Source organism: Harmonia axyridis, chromosome 2 (assembly GCF_914767665.1).
Source record: "Harmonia axyridis chromosome 2, icHarAxyr1.1, whole genome shotgun sequence".
NCBI lineage: Eukaryota > Metazoa > Arthropoda > Insecta > Coleoptera > Coccinellidae > Harmonia > Harmonia axyridis.
In genome coordinates this window covers 18,604,737-18,631,121 of record NC_059502.1, presented here as the reverse complement: position 1 = coordinate 18,631,121, position 26,385 = coordinate 18,604,737, and the positions used below count along the sequence as shown (strand labels likewise).

Here is a 26,385-nt window from a genome sequence, read left to right as displayed (position 1 = left end):
TACGTTTCGAATTTTGAAATAATTCATAAATACGCATTGAATTCGTGAATTACGTCTGACGAAATCGATTTAACACTACTTCCTAATTATATTATATTGACAATTGACGTGTGTTGAAATTTGATAGAATCGGAAGTCAGTGTAGACAACCACAAAACGAAAAATATAACTGAAAACAATGCTGTTATGAGTTCATTACAGCACTGTTTTTAGTACTGTAATAAACTCATTACGATACTGAAATAGAGAATAGTTATTTAAAATACAAGTGCAGAAGGCATTGATATTCTTCCACGAGTTCAAAATTCAAAAACGAGCCACGAAGTGGCGAGTTTTGGAATGAACGAGTGGTAGAATGAGCCTTCTGTACGAGTATTATACATTATTTTCTCTAATTCATTGCATTTTCATTGAAATTAATGAAATATTTCCATAAATATCATTTAGTGATTTTTGCATTGAAAAATGTTGGTTGGCAGAACTAATTTCTTTAAGGCAAATTGATGAATTGACAGATAAAGCCGTGGCGGAAAGTTCGGAGTACCAACATAGAATAATAAAATATAACCATGAAAACTGTGCGTTTCTGATATATTCTCGCACGATTTTGTTCTACAAGATGTGGAAGAATGAACGGAATAACCACAGAATTAGAGAATAGTATATTCTAACACAAGTTGCAGAAAGGGCTCATATTCCAACACGAATGCGAAATTCGAGAACGAGTGAAGAAGGAGCGAGTTTTCGAAAGCATGAGTGTTGGAATTGCCTTCTGCAACGAGTATTAGACGATATTTTCTCTATTTCGATCAAGATTTGTGAAATATTGTCGAAATTCAATGAAAAATTCAGATTATACATCCTAGTGACATTTGAATTGTATCTTGGCAGTTGGTTTGACTGTTTCGAAAATTGACATATTAAGGAATTCGAATTTGAATCTTACGTTTCGAATTTTGAAATAATTTTTAATTAAGCATTAAATTCGTGAATTATTTCTGACGAAATCGATTCAACACCACCAGGATTAAGAGAATTTGCGAATAATGTTGCAAATAATTTCACTATATCCAAAATATATTAAGTATATTGACAATTATTGACGTTTGTTGAAATTTGATAGGATCGTTGGAAGACAGTATAGACAACCAAAAAAAAAATATAACTGAAAACGATGCTGTAATGCACTGTTTTTAGTGCTGTAATGAACTCATCACGAAACTGAAATAGAGAAAGTAACTTATTATACTATATTGAAATGGTTTTCTATTCAATATAGTAAAATTTAAATTTTGGTGGCTTCAAATCGTCTTTCCTCCTCGTATAGTATGATCTCTTTTATATTTTTAAAATAAGCTTTCGAAGGTTCGAAAGAAATTCACCAAATAGATATACTTTCTTCTTAATAAAGAAAAATGAAATCATAATCTCTGTATGAATTTTACACTACCTATATAACGTGCATCTTAAAGATCATAATTTCTCATTTCCCGAACGATTCAAAGACTTTCCCATCTACAATGGTCCGATATGATATAAAACAAAAGAGAATTATGTTAAGATTTAACATTCATTAAAACATCATCAACATTCAACTCTATAGAATCACAAGTAGGCTCCTCTTCCAGAAGTATCGAATGCATCGTTTTTGCCTGCAGCTTTCTAGTTCACTGAATAATTCTCTTGTTCTTCATAAAACCGGATTGAAGGTTGAATGGAACCCGACCCCGCAATTCCCCCCTCTCCCCATTTCACTCCAAACCCCCAATAATTGATCCAATTTTAGAATCTTAATATTGCGGATTACGTAGCTAATTCTGCTCGAAAAGGTGGTCTCAATTACAGAAGGATAATCAAGAAAACATATGCCCCCCACCAAACCGAAATTCCTACGGGGGTGGGGTTAGTCTGCATAATATGGCAACAACGCAGTACCTATTCCTAAGTCCAAGGACTTATGGTTGGCAGAAATTCGAATCTGGACTGGCTGCAATGGCACCCGGCGTCTGGGGTGATATTTGTAGACCATGTGAGCAGAGTTGCATTGCCAGAGGAGATATACATGGTGTTCCACAATTGACGCGAAGCTCTATCACGGTTAAGTGCAGAAATTTTCAATTTTTTTTTTCGACATAGTATCACTACACCCTGAAATTTTTTGAAAATACACATGATGTATCAATAATTGACCAAACATATTATTCTTCTTATGGAGCACCCCGTTTCCCGTTTTTTATTTAATTTTCATATTGCAGATTGCATAAATGAACTCAAGTTTGTTCGAAGTTTCATATGCTTGAAATATACCGTTTTTGAGGGCTTTTGGAGGGTCTTTGGAAACACCTCATAACTTCGAATGAAGGATTTTATTTTAATGAGATTTTGAAAGTGAATACTAGACGATCGGAGGTATGTACTGACTTTTTGATAATCATTGAGAACTCTACTGGGTGTTCAAGCCGTAAGTCATAAGTCATTTATGACTTATTCAAACGTTAATATCGGACAATGGCATACCACGCATTTGATTGCATCGTCTGGTGAAGAATTTTACGAAGATATAATATAAGTTGCTACCCAATAAAAAAATTGGATACAGGGTGTACCGTTAAGAATAAGCCCGACATTAAAGTTTGAAGAAGTCATCAATGGAATGTGTCATTATGAACACCAGTAGAGTTCTCAAGGATTATCAGTACTTACTTTCATTCTTTTAGTATTCAGTTCGAAAAAAAAGGTGATTCGGTTTTTCCAAAGACCCAACAATTCATGATGAATGCAAATATGTCAAAAACTGTAAGTTTTAAAAAAAATGAAACTTTGAATAATCTTAACTTCATTTATTCCATGCAATCTGAAAATTCAATAAAAACAAGGTGTTCCATAAGAAAAAGCATATGCTTGGTCATTCACCATTTTTGGTATACCCTTTGTATTTTCAAATAATTTGAGCATCTAGCTTCAATGGAGCCTAATAATAGTGTCGAAAAAAATCGAAAATTCCAGTCCTTAACCGAAATAGAGCATCGCGTCTAGGGATTCATCAAGCCAAGTAGCTTGATATTTTAACCAACTACTTGACTTGAAAATCAAGCTCGTGAAAAATTAAATGCTTAAGCTTGACTCGACTAGGTTATAGATATTTATTGCTTGACTTCATATCAAGCTACTTGATATTACTTGAGCTTGATATGCACGCGTCGCACGGTATATATTTCTGCAATCTTGTGCGTGCTTAGACTAAATAAGGGGATTCCTCGAGAGAGACTCAAGCATTCGCCAGTGTGACTTATTTAGAAGTTTTCTCACATATCTATGAAATCTTTTGGTAGATTTTGGTAGTTTCAGAAATATCTTTCCAAACTTGTCCAAAATGGCCAAGGATTTTCATCAACGCCCCCATTTTCTGCTCCTGTTGAAAGACAATTTTTCAGAGCTGCTCTTATAGTTAAAAAAATCCGCAATAAGTTAGACGATGAATCTATAAGATGCCTCAAGTGTCTTAGATCATAGATGGAAAATTATGAAAGCAAACAAAGCATGGAGGTTTCTCAATATTGACAAATATTGAGCTTGACTTAGAATCAAGTCAAGCTCAAGCCAAGTAGCTTGAAAATAAAGCCATGCCTTGAATCCCTAATCGCGTCAGTGGTGGAACACCCTGTGTATTGTACTTTTTCCCTGCGCTTAGACCTGAGTAAAGTTTACCGAAAAATAAAATAAATAGGCCAATAAAAGTATAAGCGTAGCAAACTGTAACACATGAACTTGAACAGTAGCCCTGATATTGTAATCTACTCCAGCCTCAGTTTGAACTTGAAATGTGTTGAAAATAGGTTTTTTATGAATATTTGAAATTCCATTCCACTTTTTTAGCGATTTACTTAAAAGATAACCGGTTCTCGATACTCTCACTTTCTTAAAGGTCTCACTTAGGCTAAGTCAGAGTTTAAAAACATAGACTTTATTCTTAGCACTTGCATAAGAAATTATTCTTAGTGTCATCCTCATTTCTACAAATTATTGTATCGATTTTCAATTTTTATCTCAAAACAAAACCGCAAAAAAAGAAAAATTGGATGTTTAGAAATCTTAGATAAAACGGTTATTCTGATCGATCAAATCGTTGATTTCAGTTTGAAATCTATGATGGAACCAAGAATTAAATAGAGAAATTAAGTGATCATGTCATCAACATAACAAAATGTTTATTGAGCCCAGAAAGGGTATCGCAAATAACCAATAGGTTTCGTTTTCTCAATAACAATTAAGTTGTCGAGACGACACGCCCTTGATTACATAAAAATGTCCCCAAAATAGTCCATATATCAGATTAGTTTTGTTGCCTGAATTAAGCATTCCGTTAGAAGTTAATAAAAAAATATTTTCGGTATTAAACTACTCAGTTTTGCTTTTCAGATAGTATCAAAGAAAAACAATCTAAAAGAGCAAAAGCTTCTTTAATGATTTACATTCTACAGTCACAGTCAACAATTTGCTAAAGAACGTTTTGGTACTCAACTTGTATAGGTAGAACAAGTTTTATACTCGGTTTCATTTCACCATTGGGTAAATTCATCAATTTAGGTTGTCGTAGGCTTTTCAATGGCTTCCTCAAATACTCATAGAAAATCAGAATTAAAATTATTTAAGACTTGGGATACCCAATGCAAATAAGTATTTTTTTCACCATCAGTTTATTTATTAAAAGAAAAATGTGTCACTATAAAAGGTGTGTGAATATATTATTGAGACGAAAGGCAAAGTAAATATTCAAATATTAGGTTAAAATCATTATGAAGGGGCTTATATTTGTTCGTATTACAAGCTTTTTCAGAGCCTTGAACGTGCAGAATTGTGGCAATCCAAAAATAATTACTTTAATCTATAGCGAACTGCACTTCATTAGACAATTTTATTTTGTATTTATTGTAATTTATTATGTATTGTGCAAATTTGTATCTAATTCTCGATCCCCTTTCCCATATTACTCATTTGATGGAAGATATAAACATTGTAACAACTTGATATTCAACACACTAGATTAATACATATTACTTAATATTAGAGTCATTTAAACATATCCCAGTAGAAGCTAAAAATCAAAGAAAAAAACCTTTATTTGTCAATACTGTTTTGGCATATAAACTGAACCAACCCCCAATATTTAACAAAGGAAATGTAAGTTTTGTAGAATTTGAATATATATCCTCACCTCTTTGTGAGGGTTATGAAAACCAGATATGCTAATTCTGTCATACGTAGACATCGATTAAACAAAAATAACGTTCAATTTGTCACATTGAACGGTCGATTTCCCATGGAACATGAAAATAAATAATAAATCGATAATTTGGAGGGAAAATGAATCTATTCCTTTATGCAACTCGATGGTGTTTTTTTATTCCTGTTATCCGGCTCGAAGGACCAAATTCGATGTTCCCGCGATCGATTCGGCGAAACGTGTAGGCAGTTTGCGCTGGTCAGTAGGTTGTGCGAAAAACCTCCGTGGAGATGCGTTCGGAAACCCTAACCTCGGCAAAAGGAAAACGCTTAGACGCTCTGTATTTTGCGGTGCATATACGCGTCGATTGTGCGTGAGTAGAGCGGCGCGTCCCGACGTCCCGTGGTGGTCTCTTACCTTGAGAGATGCAGTACATAATTTGTCGAGGCACCTTGAGGCCGGCAGCCAGACAAGCGGCGAAGGAAGCCGAGAAGTTGATGGCCATGGCGACGACGTCCAGACATCAATTACTCACTGGACAATAACACTTTAATAATGCACATGGCACTGTTTACATCGCGTTGCACCACTAATGCACTCTATTCAGCATCTTCGAGCGGTCGTGGACACACGGATTTCAGAGAGCTGGATGCATACAATTTCGCCCAAGAGGTACCAAAGCGAACGGCGGTGGCGGGGATGCCAGCGACGGCAGCCGACGACCTCATGGTTCGCTGCTGTGATCTTGCGAGATGAGTTAGCGCTGTTGCCGCCGCATTCGTTCGTCTGGTGCACTCGCCCCCGCCCCCTCTGTCGGTGCACGTGCATCGCGCCGGCCTGCTGCACCCGAATCAATATCACACATTATCACAAAAAACTGACCCGACTTGAAGCGGGCTTTGCACCTTGCAACCGGGACGCCACAGTCTACGGCGACGCTCTTTCCTTCCACTTTTCGCGTCGGGATTCCTACTGCTATACCGACGGTGCGATGACTCATCGTGCTCAATTTTTTTTTTTTCGTTTTCGGGTTTCACTTCGAACAGGTGTTGATTACTGAGATTACGATTTTTTTTTTTTTTTTTGTTGAGTCCATTGACGCAGGAGTAATAATAGATCATTTTCAAATCTTTAGAATGATTTTAATTCTGATTTCCGTTTTATTTATATAGGATGTTCCTAAATTGGGGTTACCAATGAAAATAAGAGATTCCTTGGTTAATTTTCCGAAAGAAATCCTTCAAACATTCGAGATACAGGATGTTTATACGAGTTTATGAAACATTTTCTAAAACTAATATGTAATTAATTTATTCATCACAGCTTACTAACTGGATTTCTGTAATAATTTAATTTTCCTAAGAATTTCGAGATAATTGTTAGATTTTTTTTTCGAAATCAGCAGAAAATACGATAAAACTACAAGAATAATTCAGTACTAGATCAAAGTTTCTTTTTACACTTTTTTTTAAACTACTAGTGGTCCACCAAAAAACAGTTCTGACTGAAAAAAACGAACACAGTTCCGGAAAAAAATAACTATGCCAAATTTCAGTTAGAACTGACTTTTTTTCACAAAGAAATCTATAGTTTTTATTTTATATGAAGAATTTAATTAAGTTAGTGGATTACATTTGTATTGTTTTCAATAGCCGAGTGCTAAATAAAGTTTATTATTATTATTATTATATCACTTTGGAAATTGAACGGTTTTTCAATCGTATCTCAATTATTTGAAAGATGAATATCTAGTCTAGTCTAGTGAGGGCATCTCAAAATCCCTTTGAGCTAGAAAAAAATGAATGGCACATTTTTGGGTTCGATTTTTGTGAGACTCAATTTGGCGAAAACTGCATCATAATTTCAACCGGCTATAAGAGAAAATTAGAAAATGGCCCGATCTGAAAAGTTCTCATAACTTCTTTATTAATGGTGCTATAAACATAAAAAATAATCATATTACAGACACTTTTCTCAGTAAAATCCATTGTTTTTTAACGAAATTAATTTTGAAATTATAATACATATTGTGTTTTTTTGTTAAATATAAACTATAAAAATTTCTATAAAACAAATGATATCTCTCATTTTTTATCTTCTCATGAATATACAGGGTGTTTCCTAAACATGCGGCAAAAATTCAGGGGGTTGTTCCTTGGACTATTCTAAGAATATTTTGTCCTTTGATGATTTTTGAAAAACCTATTTGTTTCGAAGATATAGGGGAAACAAAATTTCGAATAATAACATTTTATTATGAAAAATTACATGAAAATTCAACTCAACCTACAAAAACTGTTGAAAATGACCACCTCTAGCCAGCATACAAGCATCCAATCTTCTCCTCATTGACTGCCGAACCCTTTCAAAAACACCAGGATCATTTCTTATTAAGTTACACCCAGCAATGATCCGATTTCGCAAGTCTTCCACATTGTCTACTGGAGAGGTATAAACTAATGATTTTATCAATTTTTAGTCAAAAAACTGGCCGTTTTTAGTAATTGGAATGTTGTTAAACAAATTTAAAAATAAATTGTACCTACATTTTCATTTAAACTATTATTAATTTTAAAAATATGAAAAATGTTGTTCGCCCTGTATCTTCGAAACAAAGAGGTTTTTCAAAAATCATCCAAGGACAAAACATGCTTAAAATAGTCCAAGGAACAACCCCCTGAATTTTTGCCGCATGTTTAGGAAACACCCTGTATAATTTGATATATTTTTCTTATCAAACTTCGAAAACCTTCGAAAGTATCTGTTTCACACGACAAACCAACCAAGTGCCTATGTTATATATGATGATCTGTGAACTTCAGATAATTAAAATATTCTGTGGCCACCAAGGATTCCGGATTTAACACCCTTAGATTTTTTCTTTCAGTCACATATAAAAAACTACATTGATCAATTTGGGAATGAGGAAAAAATCTAAAGGTGTTAAATCCAGAGACCTTGGTGGCCACCGAATATTTTAATTGGTTGAAGTTGACAGATCATCATAGATAGGTACTTGGTTGATTAACCGTGTGAAACTGAAACATTTGATGTTTCAGTAATAAAGAAGTTATGAGAATATAATATTTTTGGAGTTTTTACATTCTGATGAAAACATTCATACAATCTATTTCAATTTGAGAATTCAAAATATCAATAAGGGGAAACATTGAATAAGAAAGCGATAAATGACAATTGGCTGAAAGTAGTGTTTTGAAAAAATTGGTAATTACACCTTGCAACCGGGACGCCATAGTCTACGGCGACGCTCTTTCCTTCCACTTTTCGCGTCGGGATCCCTCCTGCTACCGCCGATGCGATGACTCATCGTGCTCAATTTTTTTTTTCGTTTTCGGGTTTCACTTCGAACAGGTGTTGATTACTGAGATTACGATTTTTTTTTGTCGAGTTTCTTGACGCGCAGGAGTAATAACAGATTGTTATCAAATCTTTCGAATGATTTTCATTGTGGACCGTTTGTTAATATACATTTAATAAAGCAATAGAAACCGATGTGTCTGTATCGTCTGTATTCGTTGTCTACTGAAAGGATCTCAGAATCATTTTGGCCTAGAAAAAAACTGAATGGCGCATTTTCAGGCTCGGTTTTTGGGATAATTCATTAGGTGAAACATCAAAAGTTTCAGCTTCACACGGCAAATCAACCAAGTGCCTATCTATGATGATCTAGCTAATTCAAATATTCGGTGGCCATCGAGGTCTCCGGATTTAACACCTTTAGTTTTTGATGAATGTAGTTCTTTAAATGTGACCAAACGAAAAATTCTAACGGTGTTAAATCCGGAGACTTTGATGGCCACATAATATTTTAATCAGTTCACAAATCATCATAGATAAGGTTGATTTGTCGTGTAAAACTGAAATTTTCGATGGATCATTTATAACAGAAATTTACATTAAAAAAACACGAGTTTGTATTGTAATTTCAAAATTGATTGCAATAAGAAACGATTGATTTTTTTTTTGGAATTTTCCATTTTCTGATGAAAAAATTTATACGTTCTGATGTATTTGATTTTAAAATTCAGAAAATAATTGAAAGTGGCATTTTAAAAAAATTGGTAATTCCATGATATAATAAAAAAATTCTGAAATTCATCATTGAAATAATTAAAATACTATTGAAGAACTTTTTACTTTTCAAAGTGATATAAATCAAAAACTATTCAGAAAAAGTCAGTGAGTTTATTTTAAATTGTCATACGAAGGTTTCTTCCAAAAATTGAAAGAATCACAGAATCAAAATGAATTTTCATTGAAAAACCTATAGTGAGAAAGATAGTGTACACTCTGAAGATCAGTTTAAAATAACATTTGGAATATGTTTCATTGAAATTAGATGGGAGTTAGAAGATGGGGAAAGCAATAAATTTAAGTCAGCTTTTGAGCGCTCGTTCATTCTAGCTCTGCTGTCACCATAGTCGTAATTGGCGCATGGATGAACGAGTGCTCAAATACTGCTCACTTTACATCATATTTTTCCAAATTTTTTTTTATTCTTCTTCAGTATTCTTACGCCGCTATCAACTTGAAATTTTGCACCAAATTACAAAAGTTATTGAATATAAACACGAAAAATATCAACTCGATCGGATATGTAATCACGGAAACATTGGGTATTCCTTTTCCAATATTCTTCTTGGATTTTCTCTGGTGGTGATGGCATGAAATCTTGCATGGATATTGAAATGATCATATCTACACCAAAAAAGCTCAACTCCGTCGGTTTTGTGGTCACGTAATGTGAAATATTTTTCAATAATTTTTTTTTAAGTTTTCACAGTTTTGCGAGGAACATAAATTCTGTATGAGGCTTTAATTTGTGATTATAATTCCAAATTTCTATCTCAATCAAATTTGCAGTTCCAAAATTATCAGGAAAATTAATTTTCGAAAGATCATATTTACGGAACCCTTAGTCGGATTTTGCACATTACTGAACTCAACCGTGGTATCGGATATCCAAACCCACCAAGAAAATTTCAATACTCTATGTTCTTCTCTCAAAAATTATAAACGGATGGATATAGTCGATTTTGAGGACGGATTTGTCATCGGAGTCCTTTCCTAGCTGAAAATTGAAAAATTACAGACATTGTGATGAAATTATAAAAGATCAATTCAGAGAATGAGTTCTCAAACATTTACAATACGAATCCTCCGATATCGTTTCAGAGAAAGAGAATTTGTCTCCTCTCGAATGATCTAATCGAATGGCATACCAAACAATTGTTGAAAGGTACCTATCTGAGAATCGATTCGTTAGGCTATATCTCTCAACATAAAGAGATTTTTTTTTTTAATTTCCTCTGCTTGAGCGATGTTTAGTATGCTTGAAGATATAAATAGTTGATCAGAAGTAGGCAAACCTTTCGTTACATCTAGTCCACTTCTGTATGATCATATTCAATTTTAATTCGAAGCCGTTTCTTTGTGACATTGTAAAAATCGGATAATAGACTTGAGATGAACTGACAAAATGAAGCACTCTAAACAAACTAAATAACTGATAACGCTACTTCGTTTGAATATAGAGGATAGTTGCTTCGAGAATACAAGAAATCGATTTGTACAGGGTGTTCCCAATTCGATGCTCACATCTCGAGAACTATAAGACTTAGTGAAAAAATTCTCAAAGACCCCTGGTCTCATCATAGATATTTTGATTCTCATTCAATTACAGGGTGTTTATGAAAAATGACTGTTTCAAATTTTTCGCTATATCTTGGTTTAATATTAATTACAATTTTAGAGATATAGAGGAGAGTTGATGTTTAACGAACATTTCGACAACGATGTTGTCATCTTCAGAGACCAATAGATACTAACTAAATTTTCTACTACTAATTTTTTTTTATTGGACACCTTATATATGTCTTTTTCATTCATTTCGAGATATAATTCATTTGTGTCCATTGTAAAATATATAGTTTATCCCATTTAAAAAACATCAACTCTCCCCTATATCTCCAAAAAGATAATTAACTTCTAATTAAAAGATTTACTGTATATGACTTAGTTATACAATTATACATTAGAAACAAAATGAATCGAATCTTGAAATAAATGAAAAATATTTTTATATAAGGTGTTCTATAAAAAAAGGCTTAAACTCAATATCTTTGAAGCGATGACATTTTTGAAAAACTAATAACGGGATGCTTTTCAACAAATCTCTGGCTAAAAAACTGCGTTGAAAAATATAGAGTATCCCATTCAAGAAACACCAAAACCTCTCTAAATCTCTGAAACGATAATTAATTGCTATGATGATGTTATGAGTATAATATAAACTATAAAAACTGCTGAAAAAAACTTTTTAGAAGTTTTAGAATATTTCGAACAGAAATCAACATAAAGCGGAATATTTGAAACAGCTTTTCATCAGAAACGCCCTGTAATTCAAGAATGAATCAAGATATCTATGATTTGCATTCTGATATTTTCAAAAACGAGATAGGGGTTCTTGAAAAAATTTTCCCTAAGTCTTCTTAATTCTCTAGATGCTTTCAGTGAGCATCGAATTTGGGACACCCTGTACGATCATTTTTTTTGTCCTGCTAGTTTCAGAATTTATGAATTTCATACAATTAAAATACATCAAACTCAGGTTCAAACACCGCAGAATAATATTTATGATCATTTTTCATGACGTGATATCCAATGAGTTTGCTATATACATTTTTCTACTGTTTCCTCATCCACGAATAATTATTTCATCAGTGATATTCAAAAGTTCGAATGCAATTAGTGTACATTCAACATTCGAATAGATGACGCAATAATTAATTAGTAAAATTGTGGGACCAAAGGGGTAGGTTTTATCCAATGGTAATTTTCACCAAATCAATAACTGAATGACAAATATCTCAATGGAAAGTGGCTAAATATGAGTGGAACCACGCACGATATTAGAGTGAGTAATCGAACATATTCCGCAAAAAACGTTGCAAATTTAAATTCACAATCATTAGATGAAGGAAGTCATAGTGAAAAATATTCCAATTAAAAATATACATCATTGCTGAAATTTTATGTTCTCCACTTTGTTAATTATGAGATTTTCGAATTGAGTAGCTTGATTTTTTTTTAGCATTCTGTTAATGGGGTTTTTGTACTAAAATTTCTCATATATATTCTTGTTGTTTCAGAGAGAAGCTCTAGAAGAAAATCAATTCTTTATATTGGATAATAAGTAAATTTATATTATTCGTCTCTATAATTCATTTTTTCTGCATCCTATAATTGGATATTTTTGACTAATAGTAGGCACCGATATTAGTCTTATGACTAAGCCCTAGACGGCGGACAGAAGAATTTTTATTTAATTTTATTTTGGGTATAGTTTTCCTTAAAAGCCAAAAAAGAAGAAAATTATAATTACATATTCAAAATTACCAGGATAAGAGGACTGCGGCAAATATTGAACAGTACCCAAATGATAATTTTTTTATTAGTAGGTACTGATAGACTTTTATACTGGTTGTGATTTTTTTAGGTAACTATATACGATTGTTCCAGAATGAACTCCTCCAAATTATCTTGTCTATAGTTGATTAAAATACTTTGTGAAAAGTTAATGTGAACTCAATGACATTAAAATAAAAATGTTGCCAATTTTATATTACGGTTATTCTTAACTCCCATTCCATAGAAACTCAGGGAAAAAAAGTTCACAATGAAAAAATAAATTAGTCACCCGTGGATTTGAACCTGGATCTTGTCAGTCAGATACCACCGCTCAATCAGATCGCTGAATCTATTAACTAAAATAGCAGTTCCATCGGTTATGTTGATGGTGTTTAAACAAAAATTTTCGATTATACTCTTAGTAGGAGTAGCATTTGGTAATTATCCTTATGCCTTTTAAATTGCTTAATTATGCGTTATGTCTCAATTTTCGATGAAAACCGATTTTTTTTCAAATTCAATTCAAAAAGCATAAGCTGTGGAAATTCTAGTTGAATTTTATACTCAAACAATTCCGAAAGTTTCTTATTGAAATTAATGAACCCTTTCATATTTTGTGAGAGCTGCATGATATATGCTGCTTTTTTGCAATATTCTCATGTAGAGATGTAAAATATTTTTCAAATATGTCTCCTTACACAGTCAGTACTCAGTACCCCCCTGGAGTTGGCGCCTTGATATCGATTTTCACGAAATATCTTGAGGACGTCTTAATATATGGGGAAAATTTAAATTACCTCGTTGCTTTGGTGTGATTTTCGACTCCTTTGGATTCTTTCATTTGTCTGTGTGGCGTTCGACTAAGGCGTAAAATGATATTTTTTATTTTCTGTAATAAACCTTTGGAATCATTCGACTGAAATAATTCTAGCTTATTGAAGTTTTTACAGTGTGATGCAGAGTTTGACTAAAAATATCGACTTAATCAAAGCCCTCAAGGTCACATACAAAACACTTCAAATTTCATACAAAATAAATGGTTATTAAGTATACCTATGCAATCGGTATATCATTTCATGAAATTTTATTCAATATCATCAAACCATTATAGTATTACACACATTTTATATAGAATAAGTCTTTCTTTTATAGATTCTGGTTAATTCAATTCGTGGGTCGAATAATAAAAAAAAATTAGTGCCAAAAAGCAATAGTTTTCAGTCGCAGCATTTTTATATTTCAATAAAGGAACATAAAAAAAATTATTCGATGTCATTTCCCTTATAATAATTCTTCATTTCTTACACTTTCCATAGAATTTTTTCCTCTATTTCCTATATATGTTTCTCCTAAATTGGAGGTACGAATGAAAATTATAGATTCTTTGGCTTATTTCAAGAAAGAAATCTTATAAATATGAGATCACAAACAAACTTTTTTTAGTGATACAGGGTTTTTCTTGGTTTTAATTTATTTGTGACGATAATATGGTTTTTGATAATATTGATTTGCTATAGATTGGAAAATAAGCAACAAAACTCATAGTTAATTTATTCATCATAGCTGACAGACTGGATTTTCGTGATCATTTGGATTTTCCTGAAGATTTCGAGAGAATTATGTGAAAGTAGATGCGGTAGTAGATACGACAAAACATCAAGACACCAGGAAGTTTATTACTACATTGAATTTTTTTTTTAAATTTCATAAACTACCAGTGGTTCACCAAAAAAAAAATTCTAAAGGAATAAAACGGTCACTGGTCCAGAAAAATATCAAGATATACTTCAATAGCCTTTATCCAGAAAAAAGCATTAGCGAGCTCATGTTCATAGGATTTTTTTTCTTGAAATTATCCGAGGAATCTCCCATTTTCGTTCGTACCTGCCATTTAGGAATACCATGTATTATAAAAAAAAATAAAAAATACTCTGATAACGGTAAGAGATATTTGTTGCTACAGATATGTCAAAAAAGTAATGGTAATCAGACAGTCAAACACAAAATATGTTGATTAGGTATCATATTTATTGGTATTGTACCTAACGAAATTCAATTTAATTACTTTAGAAGTATTTACTTAATCCCTTTCCAAAATAACACACTACACAAACGGTCAATAAATTGAGTCACATATGACGTTCGAACTCCACCTGAGCATAGAGGAAAGTTGTGCCAAAAATGAAATTTTCTTCTATCCCAATCAGCGAGCTTGATCTCAGTTCTTTGTTAACAGACTCTTAACTTTATCGATTCTATCGCTAATCTGAAAAGTGATTTTTGAATAACAGATAAAGTTATGAAAAATGATTTCCAAACTGAAGATTCTTCGAATATAGGTAAAGTAACCAAGCTACAAAATGCTTACTTGTAATTCCCATTCTCGAAGCCATTTCTTGTGTATCTTTTTATGTATTCTTTGATTTATATCCGAACATCTGAAGTCGTAGTATACAAGTACATACAGGAAGTTTCATTTCTAATTCACACCGCTATCTGACGTTGAGGAACTAGACATTAAATATGAAGGAGAATTATGTGCAGCTGCACTGAATTACATTGTAGATGTCCCTACTAAGGGATTCTAGTAAGAGATATACTGCCGCACCAAGAAAAGATATACAAAAACAAAGATGCCCTTCATATTTACACGTCAAAAGGCTTGACTCATTGTGATGTAAGCTGTTTTTTCGAGAACGAAATCTTATCCGCCTTGAAATTCTCGTCCATTTATTGGATACATCAATAAATTTATAGTTCCTTGAATTTTGTGTGGGAATCATTTTTTTGCACCTTGTAACGGTAATTATTGCAGTTATGAGAGGTGATATAGGTATTAACTCCATTCAAATTTATCGTTATTTTGGCATAAAATATTCCGAGTGAAACTTTATTTCAGATGTAGTATAATCTCGAAATAGGCTCATAAAGCAAAAAGGTACATTACTTCTTGAGGAGTCGTTTCCCGAAAAGATGCTCTATGCATAATTTGGTCACGATCTCGGAATTTTCAGAAGTTTGACCGAGAATTGTCTCAAACGATTTATACTCATTAGCTATACACACGATAATTCTCGAAAGATTGACCTAAAAATTTTAAATTTTTTAGAGTTATAGGATCGAATTTTGAATACCAGGATTAATTTCGTTAATTACAAAATCCGGCAAGATGTTAAGTAAATGAGGGCGTTAAAAATGTTGTATTCCTTATAATTCCAAAACTACGGATTCGATGGCAATAAAATTCTGCATTAAAATAACAACTTGATTCTTCATGAGACAATTCATGTTGATTCAAGCAAAATTGAAAAAAATACCGAATTTTTCCGAAACAACTGATCGGACTTGGTTGAAATTTGGATTGTATATGTAAAATAATCACTCAAATGTTCATGCCGGATAGATGAAGATCAATTTTGAATTATGCACATAGAGTCCGCCAATTTTCATTCTTTCAATTACAAATAGGTTATCTTCCAGGTAGCTACATATGGTTTGGTCTGAAGTTACAAAAAAGAAAGCTTATGTATTTAATAATAGTGAGTTATTTCAAAATAACAAAGAAATCGATAAATTCAATAATTCATTACGAAAAGTGACTTATAATCATTTTTTGATATCCAAATTCTCGAAAACTTCACTTTCAAGTTGAAAATTGGTGCAGCAAAATTGTCTGCGCGGAAATTTTAATTATGCGATTTCGTTCAGTTTTGTATGCTCTTTTCAAATCTAAAATTGGATTTTCAAAATTTCGTTATACAGGGTGTTCTCTTAAGGATTCAATCGTTTCATAATTTTTTGTTAATCCTGACCTGGATTTTCCTTGTAATAATTAAGTAATTCATTTAAGCTTCAAATAAGATAGATGTGTATCAAATATGAAAAATATACTGGGTGGTTTGCTTTGTATGACCTCAGAAAGAAATGAGCAAAATTCATGATCACCCTGTATCACGGTTACTAAAGCAGTCAGACCCAATAAATATGGTACATCTAGAACCAATTCCTAGTTGTTTCGGAAATATTGTTTTTTTTTCGATATTTGATTCAATTTTCAATGGTTTTGGTAATGCGATCAACATAAAATTTTATTTAATTGAAATTATGTATGAAAATCTTCACGTGAAATTTCGACTCGGTCGGATCTGTTGTCACTGAAATATTAGTAGGTATGTTTTTTTTTAAATTCAGCTTAATTTTTTCTGGTAACGATATCACCGCGAAATTTTGCACAAAACTTGAAAGTGTTATTTTTTGATCACATGCAAAATCTCAAATCGACCAAATTTTTTGGCAAGATAGATTGAGTATTTTTTTCGATGTTCTTTTTGAATTTTTCTGGTCCTGCTGGCGTGATATACATGAAACTGTGTATAATGCTTCAAGTTGTTATCATACATTTAAGTGCAAAATTTTAGTTTCATAAACCTGTTGCTTTTCAGATTTTGCCATTTGGAGAATTATCGAATTTACGGCCAGATGAACAAATAAAATCGAATTTGATATATGGACAGAAAATTTTTTTTTCTGCTTAAATTTTCTCTGGGTCTAGTTACGCGATAACATGAAATTTCGCATTAAACTTTAATTGAAATGACTCCATGGTTTCAAAATATGTCAATAATTTTTCGCCCTAGTGTGCAAAGAAAATAAGGAAATAGAAATTCTTATAGGATGCAATTTATCACTTGGAGCACTAACGTTACTCTGGGAACATCTATTACTAATTTACTTTATGGAATGGTAGTTAATTCACTGCAAAATAATTGGTAATAGCGCGTTCGACTTAATCCATCTCATACGAGATGATGAATGTGTGAAGTGATATGTCAGTTTACACCTACACCCTTGGGACATGGTACGGTTTTCCGATTTTTGAATTTCGCCAACCAATCATTAAATTCCGGGGCTGAGCAGGTTTGCGTGGAGCTTGATTGACGTGAATTGCTTCCTTTTATTATATTTGATCGATTTTTAGAAGATAAATACACGATCGAGCGGATGCGAACTGGTTTTCAGTTGCAGGTGAATTGCATGCTTTCATTCAATGGCGCATCTAACACTGCTTGCATTAATTTCCTCGTACCTGAACTAGATCTGATTCATCAAGCCTTGAACTAGAGGATATTTCTTGATTGGGAGCATCTTTTCGAGATATCATCTGGATAGGTTTCATGCCAACGTGGATTTTTATTGATAACTGGTTTATAATTATAGGAAAAAATTATTCAAGATTGCTCGTTGACTTCAGAAAATTTAGAATCAAAACCGTAAGAGAAAAACGCTGCAAATTCCGCACAAATACGAGTTGGTTGTTTATCTTTTTTCGCTTTTTCCTCAAGTCTTTGAAAAAAAAACTTAATATTCAATATTTTACAGCTAGTTTTGGAGCTGATTAGGGATTCACGGCTTGGCTTGATTTTCAATCTATTTCAAGCTCAAGTCAAGTAGTAGTTTTTCAATCTCAAGTCAAGTCAATCAAGTATCTACTTGAATCATATAAATTCATCAATTACATAGGTCACAATTTTAGACGTTCCTTGGCAACGTTTCTAGTAGCTCTTGGTGAAGGGTTAATCAGGGTTAAAATAAACTTCTTGGAGATTGGAAGTTAACTGTTATAGCTGAAGGTTATACTTAAAGGATTCCTAAGAACAGAAGAAAAACATTTATAATGAAATTTTTGTATATACTTACCATTTGAAGCCGAAGCGGATGAACTCTACAATCTACAAGTTTACACAGAACAGCCTGTTCTACTCATTATATTCTTATTCATTTGCAGAAAACATCAAATTGTGTTTAGAACATTAATAATCATAATGATTATTAGATTTGCATTTAAAATTTTCTGTTTGTGTTTAAAAAAAATATTTTTTTCTAAAGTCATTCGTAGATATTTCTAAATTTCTTTCAAGCTCCAACTGTTCAACAGCAGTTCTATGCCGAAAAGCATCACTATCCATCATTATTGGGAAAATTCAAGCCTTCCTAGTCCTTACAGCCTACTAAAAAAAGACTACTAAAGTGAATATAATAAGTTTCAAATAAAAAACTCTCCGTTTTAGCAAAACTGTAATATGAAAGTTCCGTTGATATTCCTAGACATCAAACGCTCTAAAGCTGAAGTGTAGCAAAGTAAGACTAGAACCAGTAATGACGAATCTTAAATTTATTTGGGAATCAAGTCGTGGGTTTCAGTTTTATATGAAATGGCCAGTGCACCGCACAGAAGGCGTGACAAGCCAATTCAGCTCATTCTGAATGCAACACGTTTATACTCACAGCTTTTTATTCAATTTTAATTTGGAACAACAAAATGTCAATACTCTGACTTGATTCGCGCCAAATTTGTACTACAGAGAACTCATTTTTTATTTACAGACTTTGTCATCTTTAAGCCGGTAGTAAAGCTTCAACCAAGTGATTTCATCATCCAAAACACAGAAACCTGCTTCGTTAACAATACAGGGTGCACTTGAAGAGATGGTACTTTTATTGTATCTACCACCATGCAACTCGGGTCATGAAATTGTTGGTACCAACCATGTACCAACATACTTGAAAGGGTTAAAAACGACTGCAAAACTACTTTAGATCAGGATAAAATCGACCACCTCTTTTACAAAATACCAAAATTCTGAATGAATGCTTACATGTTTCATACTTGCAAAAGTTTATGTTTCAAAATTGTATAATTGAATAGTTATTTATCTATTAGAGAATCCATGTTTCATACTTGTAAAACTTTGTTTCAAAATTGTATAATTGAAGTTATCTATTAGAGCATCCATATTAATAGATCAGGTCAAGTAGGCAACTTAATGTCTGCTCTTTTCTCCAAGATGGTTTAGTTGTACTTTTTCAGAACGTATCACTCCTAATATGGCTGCTAATTATTGGAGGAGCATCTTTCCTACAGTATCGTGGCGTTCTTGAAATGTGTTACCTGCAAACAATTAACATCTACCCTTGATTGTTTCGTTCATCGAACCACCATATCAGCATCGATCGTCAATGATAGTTTGATCTTGTACAGTTGATTTATCTGTACTATATTGTACTCTTAAACGATGTCTCACAAGTGGAGGATTGCCATTATAATTTTTTATTTAGTTGGATTGAGTACTTGAAGGTGACCTTCTTGTCCCGCCTCTATACTATTGAAACATTTTCAATTTTTTATCATACCTTTCATAACTTCGGAGATATGCCAATGGCAAGTTTTTAATAACCCACCCTGTATATGTATGTACTTCGAGGTCTAGAGATGATCCACAAACAATGTATGAAATAGTCTTCAAAGCAGGCGTCTCTAAAATCAAGCACACAAGCCGACTAATAATACAAAACATTATAACAATTATCAGGAATTATCTCTGGTGAAAGTCGTCGTACAGTGTTGTCCTCTTCGAAAAAAGAAATAAAATGGGGTGAATGTACAACTTCGTACACCATACAAAGTTTGGTCATCGCAGGAGCACCAAAGGGGAAATGAATGGGTACCAAAGTTTGACTGATACGTGGAAAACCACGTGGTGGTAATCCCTCTTAATGGTAGTATTTAAAGATGCGATCGATTTTGAAACTGTTTTCGAAATCAATCGAACAGTTAAACGTGGACATTTTTCTGAGTTTTAGAAATAACAAATTTTCTACGAAGCCAGTAGGTAAAAACACTTCTGGAGAATTGCCAACAAAACAGCTAAATACCTGAGATAACCCAATTCATCTTCCTACACGGGCCACTGGTTTCGGCGATCATCAATATCTTTGCTGGCCGATACAGGAGCTGATATTAGCGTTATAAAACACCATGGTGGCTGGAAATCTAGCACCGTTGCAGATAGTTATGTTGACAAATAAAAAGATGATAGCTGGGAAGATTCTTGTGAGGAAAATCTCGGAAAAGGAAAACCATCCTTGCTGACAATAATAATAAATTTTATTTACCAAAAAAATGTGTTACATAATTAACAAAAGAATAGTTGAGATGTAAATAAACATGGAAATCCCACTAAAACTGAAATTGCGCGTGATATTGAATGAATACGATAAAATTATCTTCATGCCTCTTTACCCAAAGGAGTAAAAGACTCACTGTACTCATTTGAGGGAGTTGAAGAGCTAATTATGCAGGATGAGTCAAAAATGTGAACCGAGCTTTCTGGGGGTGATAGTAAATTGAAAAATAGATAAAGTTTGATAAATAAACTATTGGCCCAAAATGTCTATTGAGGGAAATATATTCCTACAGAGTTGTTAAAACTAAAAAAATTTCCCCGCATAACTTATTAACGGTTGATGCCACCAGATTGAAATTTCGTGCTTAAAGGAATGTTGATGAAATACATTATTATTACATTTCCACATTTCTGATATCGTTAGAAAGGGTGTTTTTGGAGGGTGTCATGATTTTTTTGGTAAACTTCTTTCGTTGTATTCGTTTTGGTGAAAAAATGGATACTCCTATCCAAATACAAAATATTAAATCGTTTTCGAGATATTTTAGTTTTTCTAGTCACATGATGTCAGTAGATTCATTCATCGCTAGATACATCGATAACTATAGAAGATGTTCCAAAAATATTATGACTCACCCTCTAAAACCACTCTTTATAACAATATCAGAAATGTAGAAGTGTAATAAAAATATGTATATTAACAACATACATTTATGCACGGAATTTCAATCTGGTGGCATCAACCGTTAAGAAGTTATGCCGAGAATTTTTCAAATTTTATCAACATTTACGTTGTAGCATGTGTCAATGGCCTAGTTGTTGAAACACGTTAATTAAAATAAAAAATATTGTATTAACGTAAATGTTGATATGAAATAAATACATATGATAAAAAAATTTAGAATTGAGTTGACTATGCTTTTTCAACCAAGGGGGTAAACGTCTCACATCACTCTCACTTTTGAGGGAGTAAAATAGTTTGTATGGGTCATGCAAAAAAATGATTAATGAAAAAAAATGAGGAAAGCACTGACCTGTACAGGGTGGGCAAATTTCGATATTTTAGCACTTCAACTTTTAAACCAGAGGAGATCTGATAACCGATTCTCGTTCTCTTTTTCTGAGAAACTAACAAGTCTAGTATTCATTTTTGGCCACCTTCTTTTGTTTTCGATTCATAAACAAAAATTGGAAAAATGGAGATATCGAAAAACATTTATATCTCCGCTACTATTGATGAGGTCTGAAATTAAAACATTATACAGGCACTTTTTTACGTAAAATCTAGTGGAGTGCTCGTCTTTCCAACAGGGTTTTTAATTACGAAGCTATGATCTGAAGTTATGTTTTTTTCAATGGGAACACTAGATTTCTGTGCAATTTTTTTAAAAGCTCAATTTTTCCTGATTTCAAAAATATATAACATCGTATGGTTTGTATCAATAAAAAATAGAAAATGGTCAAAAACCAATTTTTACCCAAAAGTCTAAATATTTCTATAAAGGTTTCAAATGTTGATGAGCATAGAAAAATTTAGCTTCCTATAACAAGGGCAGTGTTGTCCTTCTGTCAATCTGATAATTTCTATGCTTTTTACAAATTTCTACAAAATTCAGATCTAGATATATTATTGTCTATCTCCTCTGGTTTAAAAGTTGTAGTGCTACAACATCGAAATACATGTACCGGGTTTTTCACCATAATTTGACCCCCCCTTTAACTTTGTTACTAGAAGAGGTAAAAAAAAAAGTTTCAGCCTTCCACTTGAAAACTGATTACTTAGCTTGCCAGGTGCCCCAGGTGATTCTTAAAATTTGAAACTTTGTGGTACTCAGAATAAGAGAGAAAGGCCAATCATATGTTATATATTCGAAATCAGGGAAAAAGGAGCTAGTCAAATATAGAGAAATATACAGGATGTTCTATTTGAAAAAATGAAGTTGCTATCGATATGTTGCCCACCCTATCTATATTTCGTTTTGTTAAATCATTTTAAAAAACACTAGGCGATTTCGTGAAACTTTTGTAGAAAACATTTTTTTGTACCTCTTTTATTAACAAAGTTGAAGGGGGGGTCAAATTATAGTGAAAAACCCGGTACAGTTGAGTACAATTGCGCATAAATGAACAAGCTCTTGAATTTACGCGTAAGTAAATCCCTAAATTTTCTCTAAATACCTACTCTTTCTGTATTTTTCATCATTCTGATGACATTATCAGCAGGAAATTTCGCAGCAATATCAACAATAACATTGTGTTGATAATAAATAAATGTTAATAGGAAATAAATATCATAAAATAATTTTGAATTGAGTTAGCTATGTTTTTTCATCCAAGGGAGTAAAGAGCCACTTTACTCCCGCTTTTTTTGAAGGATTAAAATAGCGTATCACATATGGGACGTGCAAAAAAAATACCATTATGGTACAACCCGCAGCAACTTTTCCATCGTCCATTTCCACTGATGATTTGTACTGTGTACAGGGTGGGCAAATTTCGATGTTTTTCTACAACTTTTAAACCTGAGGTGATAGACAAAATCTGATACCCCATTCTCGGTTTCTTTTTCTGAGAAACTAACAAGGATTGTATTCATTTTTGGCCACCTTCTTTTGTTTTCGGGTTATAAGCGAAAATTGGAAAAATGGCGATATCTAAAAATATTTATATCTCCGCTAATACTGATGATAGAGCTCTGAAATTGAAACATTATACAGGCACTTTTTTACGTAAAATCTAATGCTCGTGCTCGTCTTTCCAACAGGGTTTTTAATTATGAAGTTACGTTTTTTTTAAAGGGAACACTAGATTTCTGTGCAATTTTTTTAAAAGCTCAATTTTTCCTGATTTCAAAAATATATAACATCGTATGGTTTGTATCAATAAAAAATAGAAAATGGTCAAAAACCAATTTTTACCCAAAAGTCTAAATATTTCTATAAAGGTTTCAAATGTTGATGAGCATAGAAAAATTCAGCTTTCTATAACAAGAGCAGTGTTGTCCTTCCGTTAATCTGATAATTTCTCTTTACAAATTTCAAATCTAGATATATTATTGTCTATCTCCTCTGGTTTAAAAGTTGTAGTGCTACAACATCGAAATTTGCCCACCCTGTACAGTTGAGTAAAATTGCGCATAAATGAACAAGCTCTTGAATTTACGTTAGGAAATACCTAAGTTTTTTCAATATTCTTTTTGTATTTCTCATCTTTCTGATGACGTTATCAGTAGGAAATAAGATAATTTTGAATTGAGTCAGCTATGCTTTTTCACCCAATGGAGTAAAGACCCACTTTACTCCCGCTTTTACAGAGGGATTAAAATAGCTCATTACATATGGGTCGTGAAAAAAAACATAATAAACCACCATGGTACAACCCACAGCAACTTTTCCATCATCCATTTCCACCGATGCGAACGCGTCGCGAAATGGCACAAACTTCGAATTAACGGTCAGAGAGAGAGGAGGCCGGTCGATCGTAAATCGTCACCGCGACCTTCTCAAGGGTTTCGAGTTCTCCATGGTCTTGCATCCCGCGTCCTCCGCCCCACCCGTGCAGACATCCCCGCGCGCGGATGCCTAATATCCAGAGCCGCGAAGTGATGTTGTTGGCCCGCTGCAATGTCATCCATCAGACATCCGATCCGCTGCTCCGGCCGGAGTCTGGCTTTAGTGGCTCTCTGCCGAAAATAATAGCCGGTCGCGGTCTCGGTGCATGCTGCCTGGCTCCTGGTCCTTCGGGCCGGACGCCGGTTCTTGCAATTTCATTCTCCCACCACTTTCCGATCGCATCAGGTTCGGTTTCGGAGCGTTGCAGGACCGGCCGTCGCCGCGTCTTGCACGGGGGCGTATTTCTGTTCTCGACTCTACATTAGGGCTGGGACTTTTTCGCCTTTTTGTATTCGAATATTCATCCATAAATTTATTCGATTATTCGAATAATTCATTCAAACAACTATTCATGCTTGATTATTCATGAGTAGTCGTGAATATTCAACTATTCGTTGATTATTCAGTGATTATTCAATGATTATTCAGTGATTATTCAGTGATTATTCAATGAACATTCAGTCAATATTCAGTGATTGAACTCATGTTTTAATGAACCAATAAAATCCGAGCGTTTTTATGAGTGAATATACCCTTTGCGACGTGTTATAATCGTTTTGGTGTTTTGCCTCTCGCCATATACGATCTATTAGTGAGACGTCACACACCGCCATTTTTGGTTCTCCTGTCAGTGTTCGGTATCCAAACAAATAAATTGTCATTCAAATTAGTACGGTCTCGTTGAAGGAATTGGCTTATTTTCATAAATAAGAGTATTTGAGGAACGATTTCACTATTAATTGATAGATCGAAGGAACGAGGTTAATACCAGTAAGTTGAACCTCAAGTTCGAACTTACGGCATTAATCTCGTTTCTTCTGTCTATCAATTAATAGTAAAATCGTTCCTCAAATAATCTTATTTATCAAAATTAGCCAATTTCTTCAACGACAACGTACTAATTTGAATGACAATTTGTTTGTTTGGATTCCGAACACTGACAGGAGTTTATTTATAATTTTAATACAATTGTATCTATCAATTCCAATATTATGTAATTTCCAGTAATTTTAATATTAATAAAACGATTTGTCCGTAGTGAATCACAAAACCTTGTTTTGATCATTCCTGAATAGTAAGTCAAGTGATCATTCAAACTTTCATTCGTAACTTCATAAATATCCAATTACTCACTGAATAGAAAACTATTCACTGAATAATCAGTGAATACTCAACTATTCACTGATTATTCATGAAAAGAAAAGTAGTCATTGATTATTCAACTATTCAGTGAATACTCGACTATTCACTGATTATTCATGAATAGAAAAGTAGTCATTGATTATTCAACTATTCAGTGAATATTCATGATTATTCGAATAATGCAAAATGCAATTATTTGAATAATTATTCAATGGTTATTCGAATATTCAAATCATTCATTCATGATTCCCAGCCCTACTCTGTGTGGAAGGTGTCGAGTTGAGGAATAGGATTGCATAAATTTCGATTTGTTTTGTGTATAATATATTTCGTTATTTACAGTGTGTACTTTTGTTCGCAAAAGCTTCGTGTTCTGACATACAGGTTATTTTTTATTGCTCTCAATTTTTGTCAGCAAAAATATGGTACGCTACTAAGATATTTTAGACTAAAAATCATTTCTGAAATACTCATTCAATTTGTGACAAAAAAATCTGTCACGCCTTTTTTTCGAATGGTTTGGCGACTTTTTTATGACAAAAAAAATAAGTAAGACAACTCAACTTGAATACATTACCAAGAATTACCTCATAGTATACAGGGTGTTCCTAAATTAAAGGTACATAGGATGAGAGATTCTTTGGATGATTTTGAGAAAAAAGTCCTACAAACATCTTGCATGGGAGCGTATTTCTGTTCTCGTTCTCGAGTCTCAACTGTGGAAGGTGTCGAGTTGAGAAATTGGATCGGACTGCATAAATTTCAATTTTTTTGTTTTTGTTCATATTTCCATATACAGGTTGTACTTTTGTTCGAAAATGCTTAGTAGTCTGAGATACAGGTTATTTTCATTGTTTTCAAAATTTGGCAGAAAATAGATGGTACGCCACTAAGATATTTCAAACTAAAAATCATTGCTCGTTAAATTTGTGACAAAATATCTATCACGCCTTTTTTTCGTATGGAGCGGTGCCTTTTTTATGACAAAAAAATAAGTAAAACAACTAAACTT

The 26,385-nt window shown here is 33.1% G+C and overlaps 1 protein-coding gene across 2 annotated transcripts in view; it reads right to left on the bottom strand.

The window, feature by feature from the left end:
- LOC123674128 (zinc finger protein 250-like) overlaps positions 1 to 5,986 on the bottom strand; it is a 36,678-nt gene extending 30,692 nt beyond the window's left edge. For both annotated transcript variants that reach the window (XM_045608998.1, XM_045608999.1), the window contains exon 1: positions 5,642 to 5,986. In XM_045608998.1, the coding sequence (XP_045464954.1) occupies positions 5,642 to 5,729 (88 nt within the window). In that variant the 5' untranslated portion in view covers positions 5,730 to 5,986. The remainder of the gene's footprint in view (positions 1 to 5,641) is intronic.
- Between the last annotated feature and the right edge of the window lie 20,399 nt (positions 5,987 to 26,385).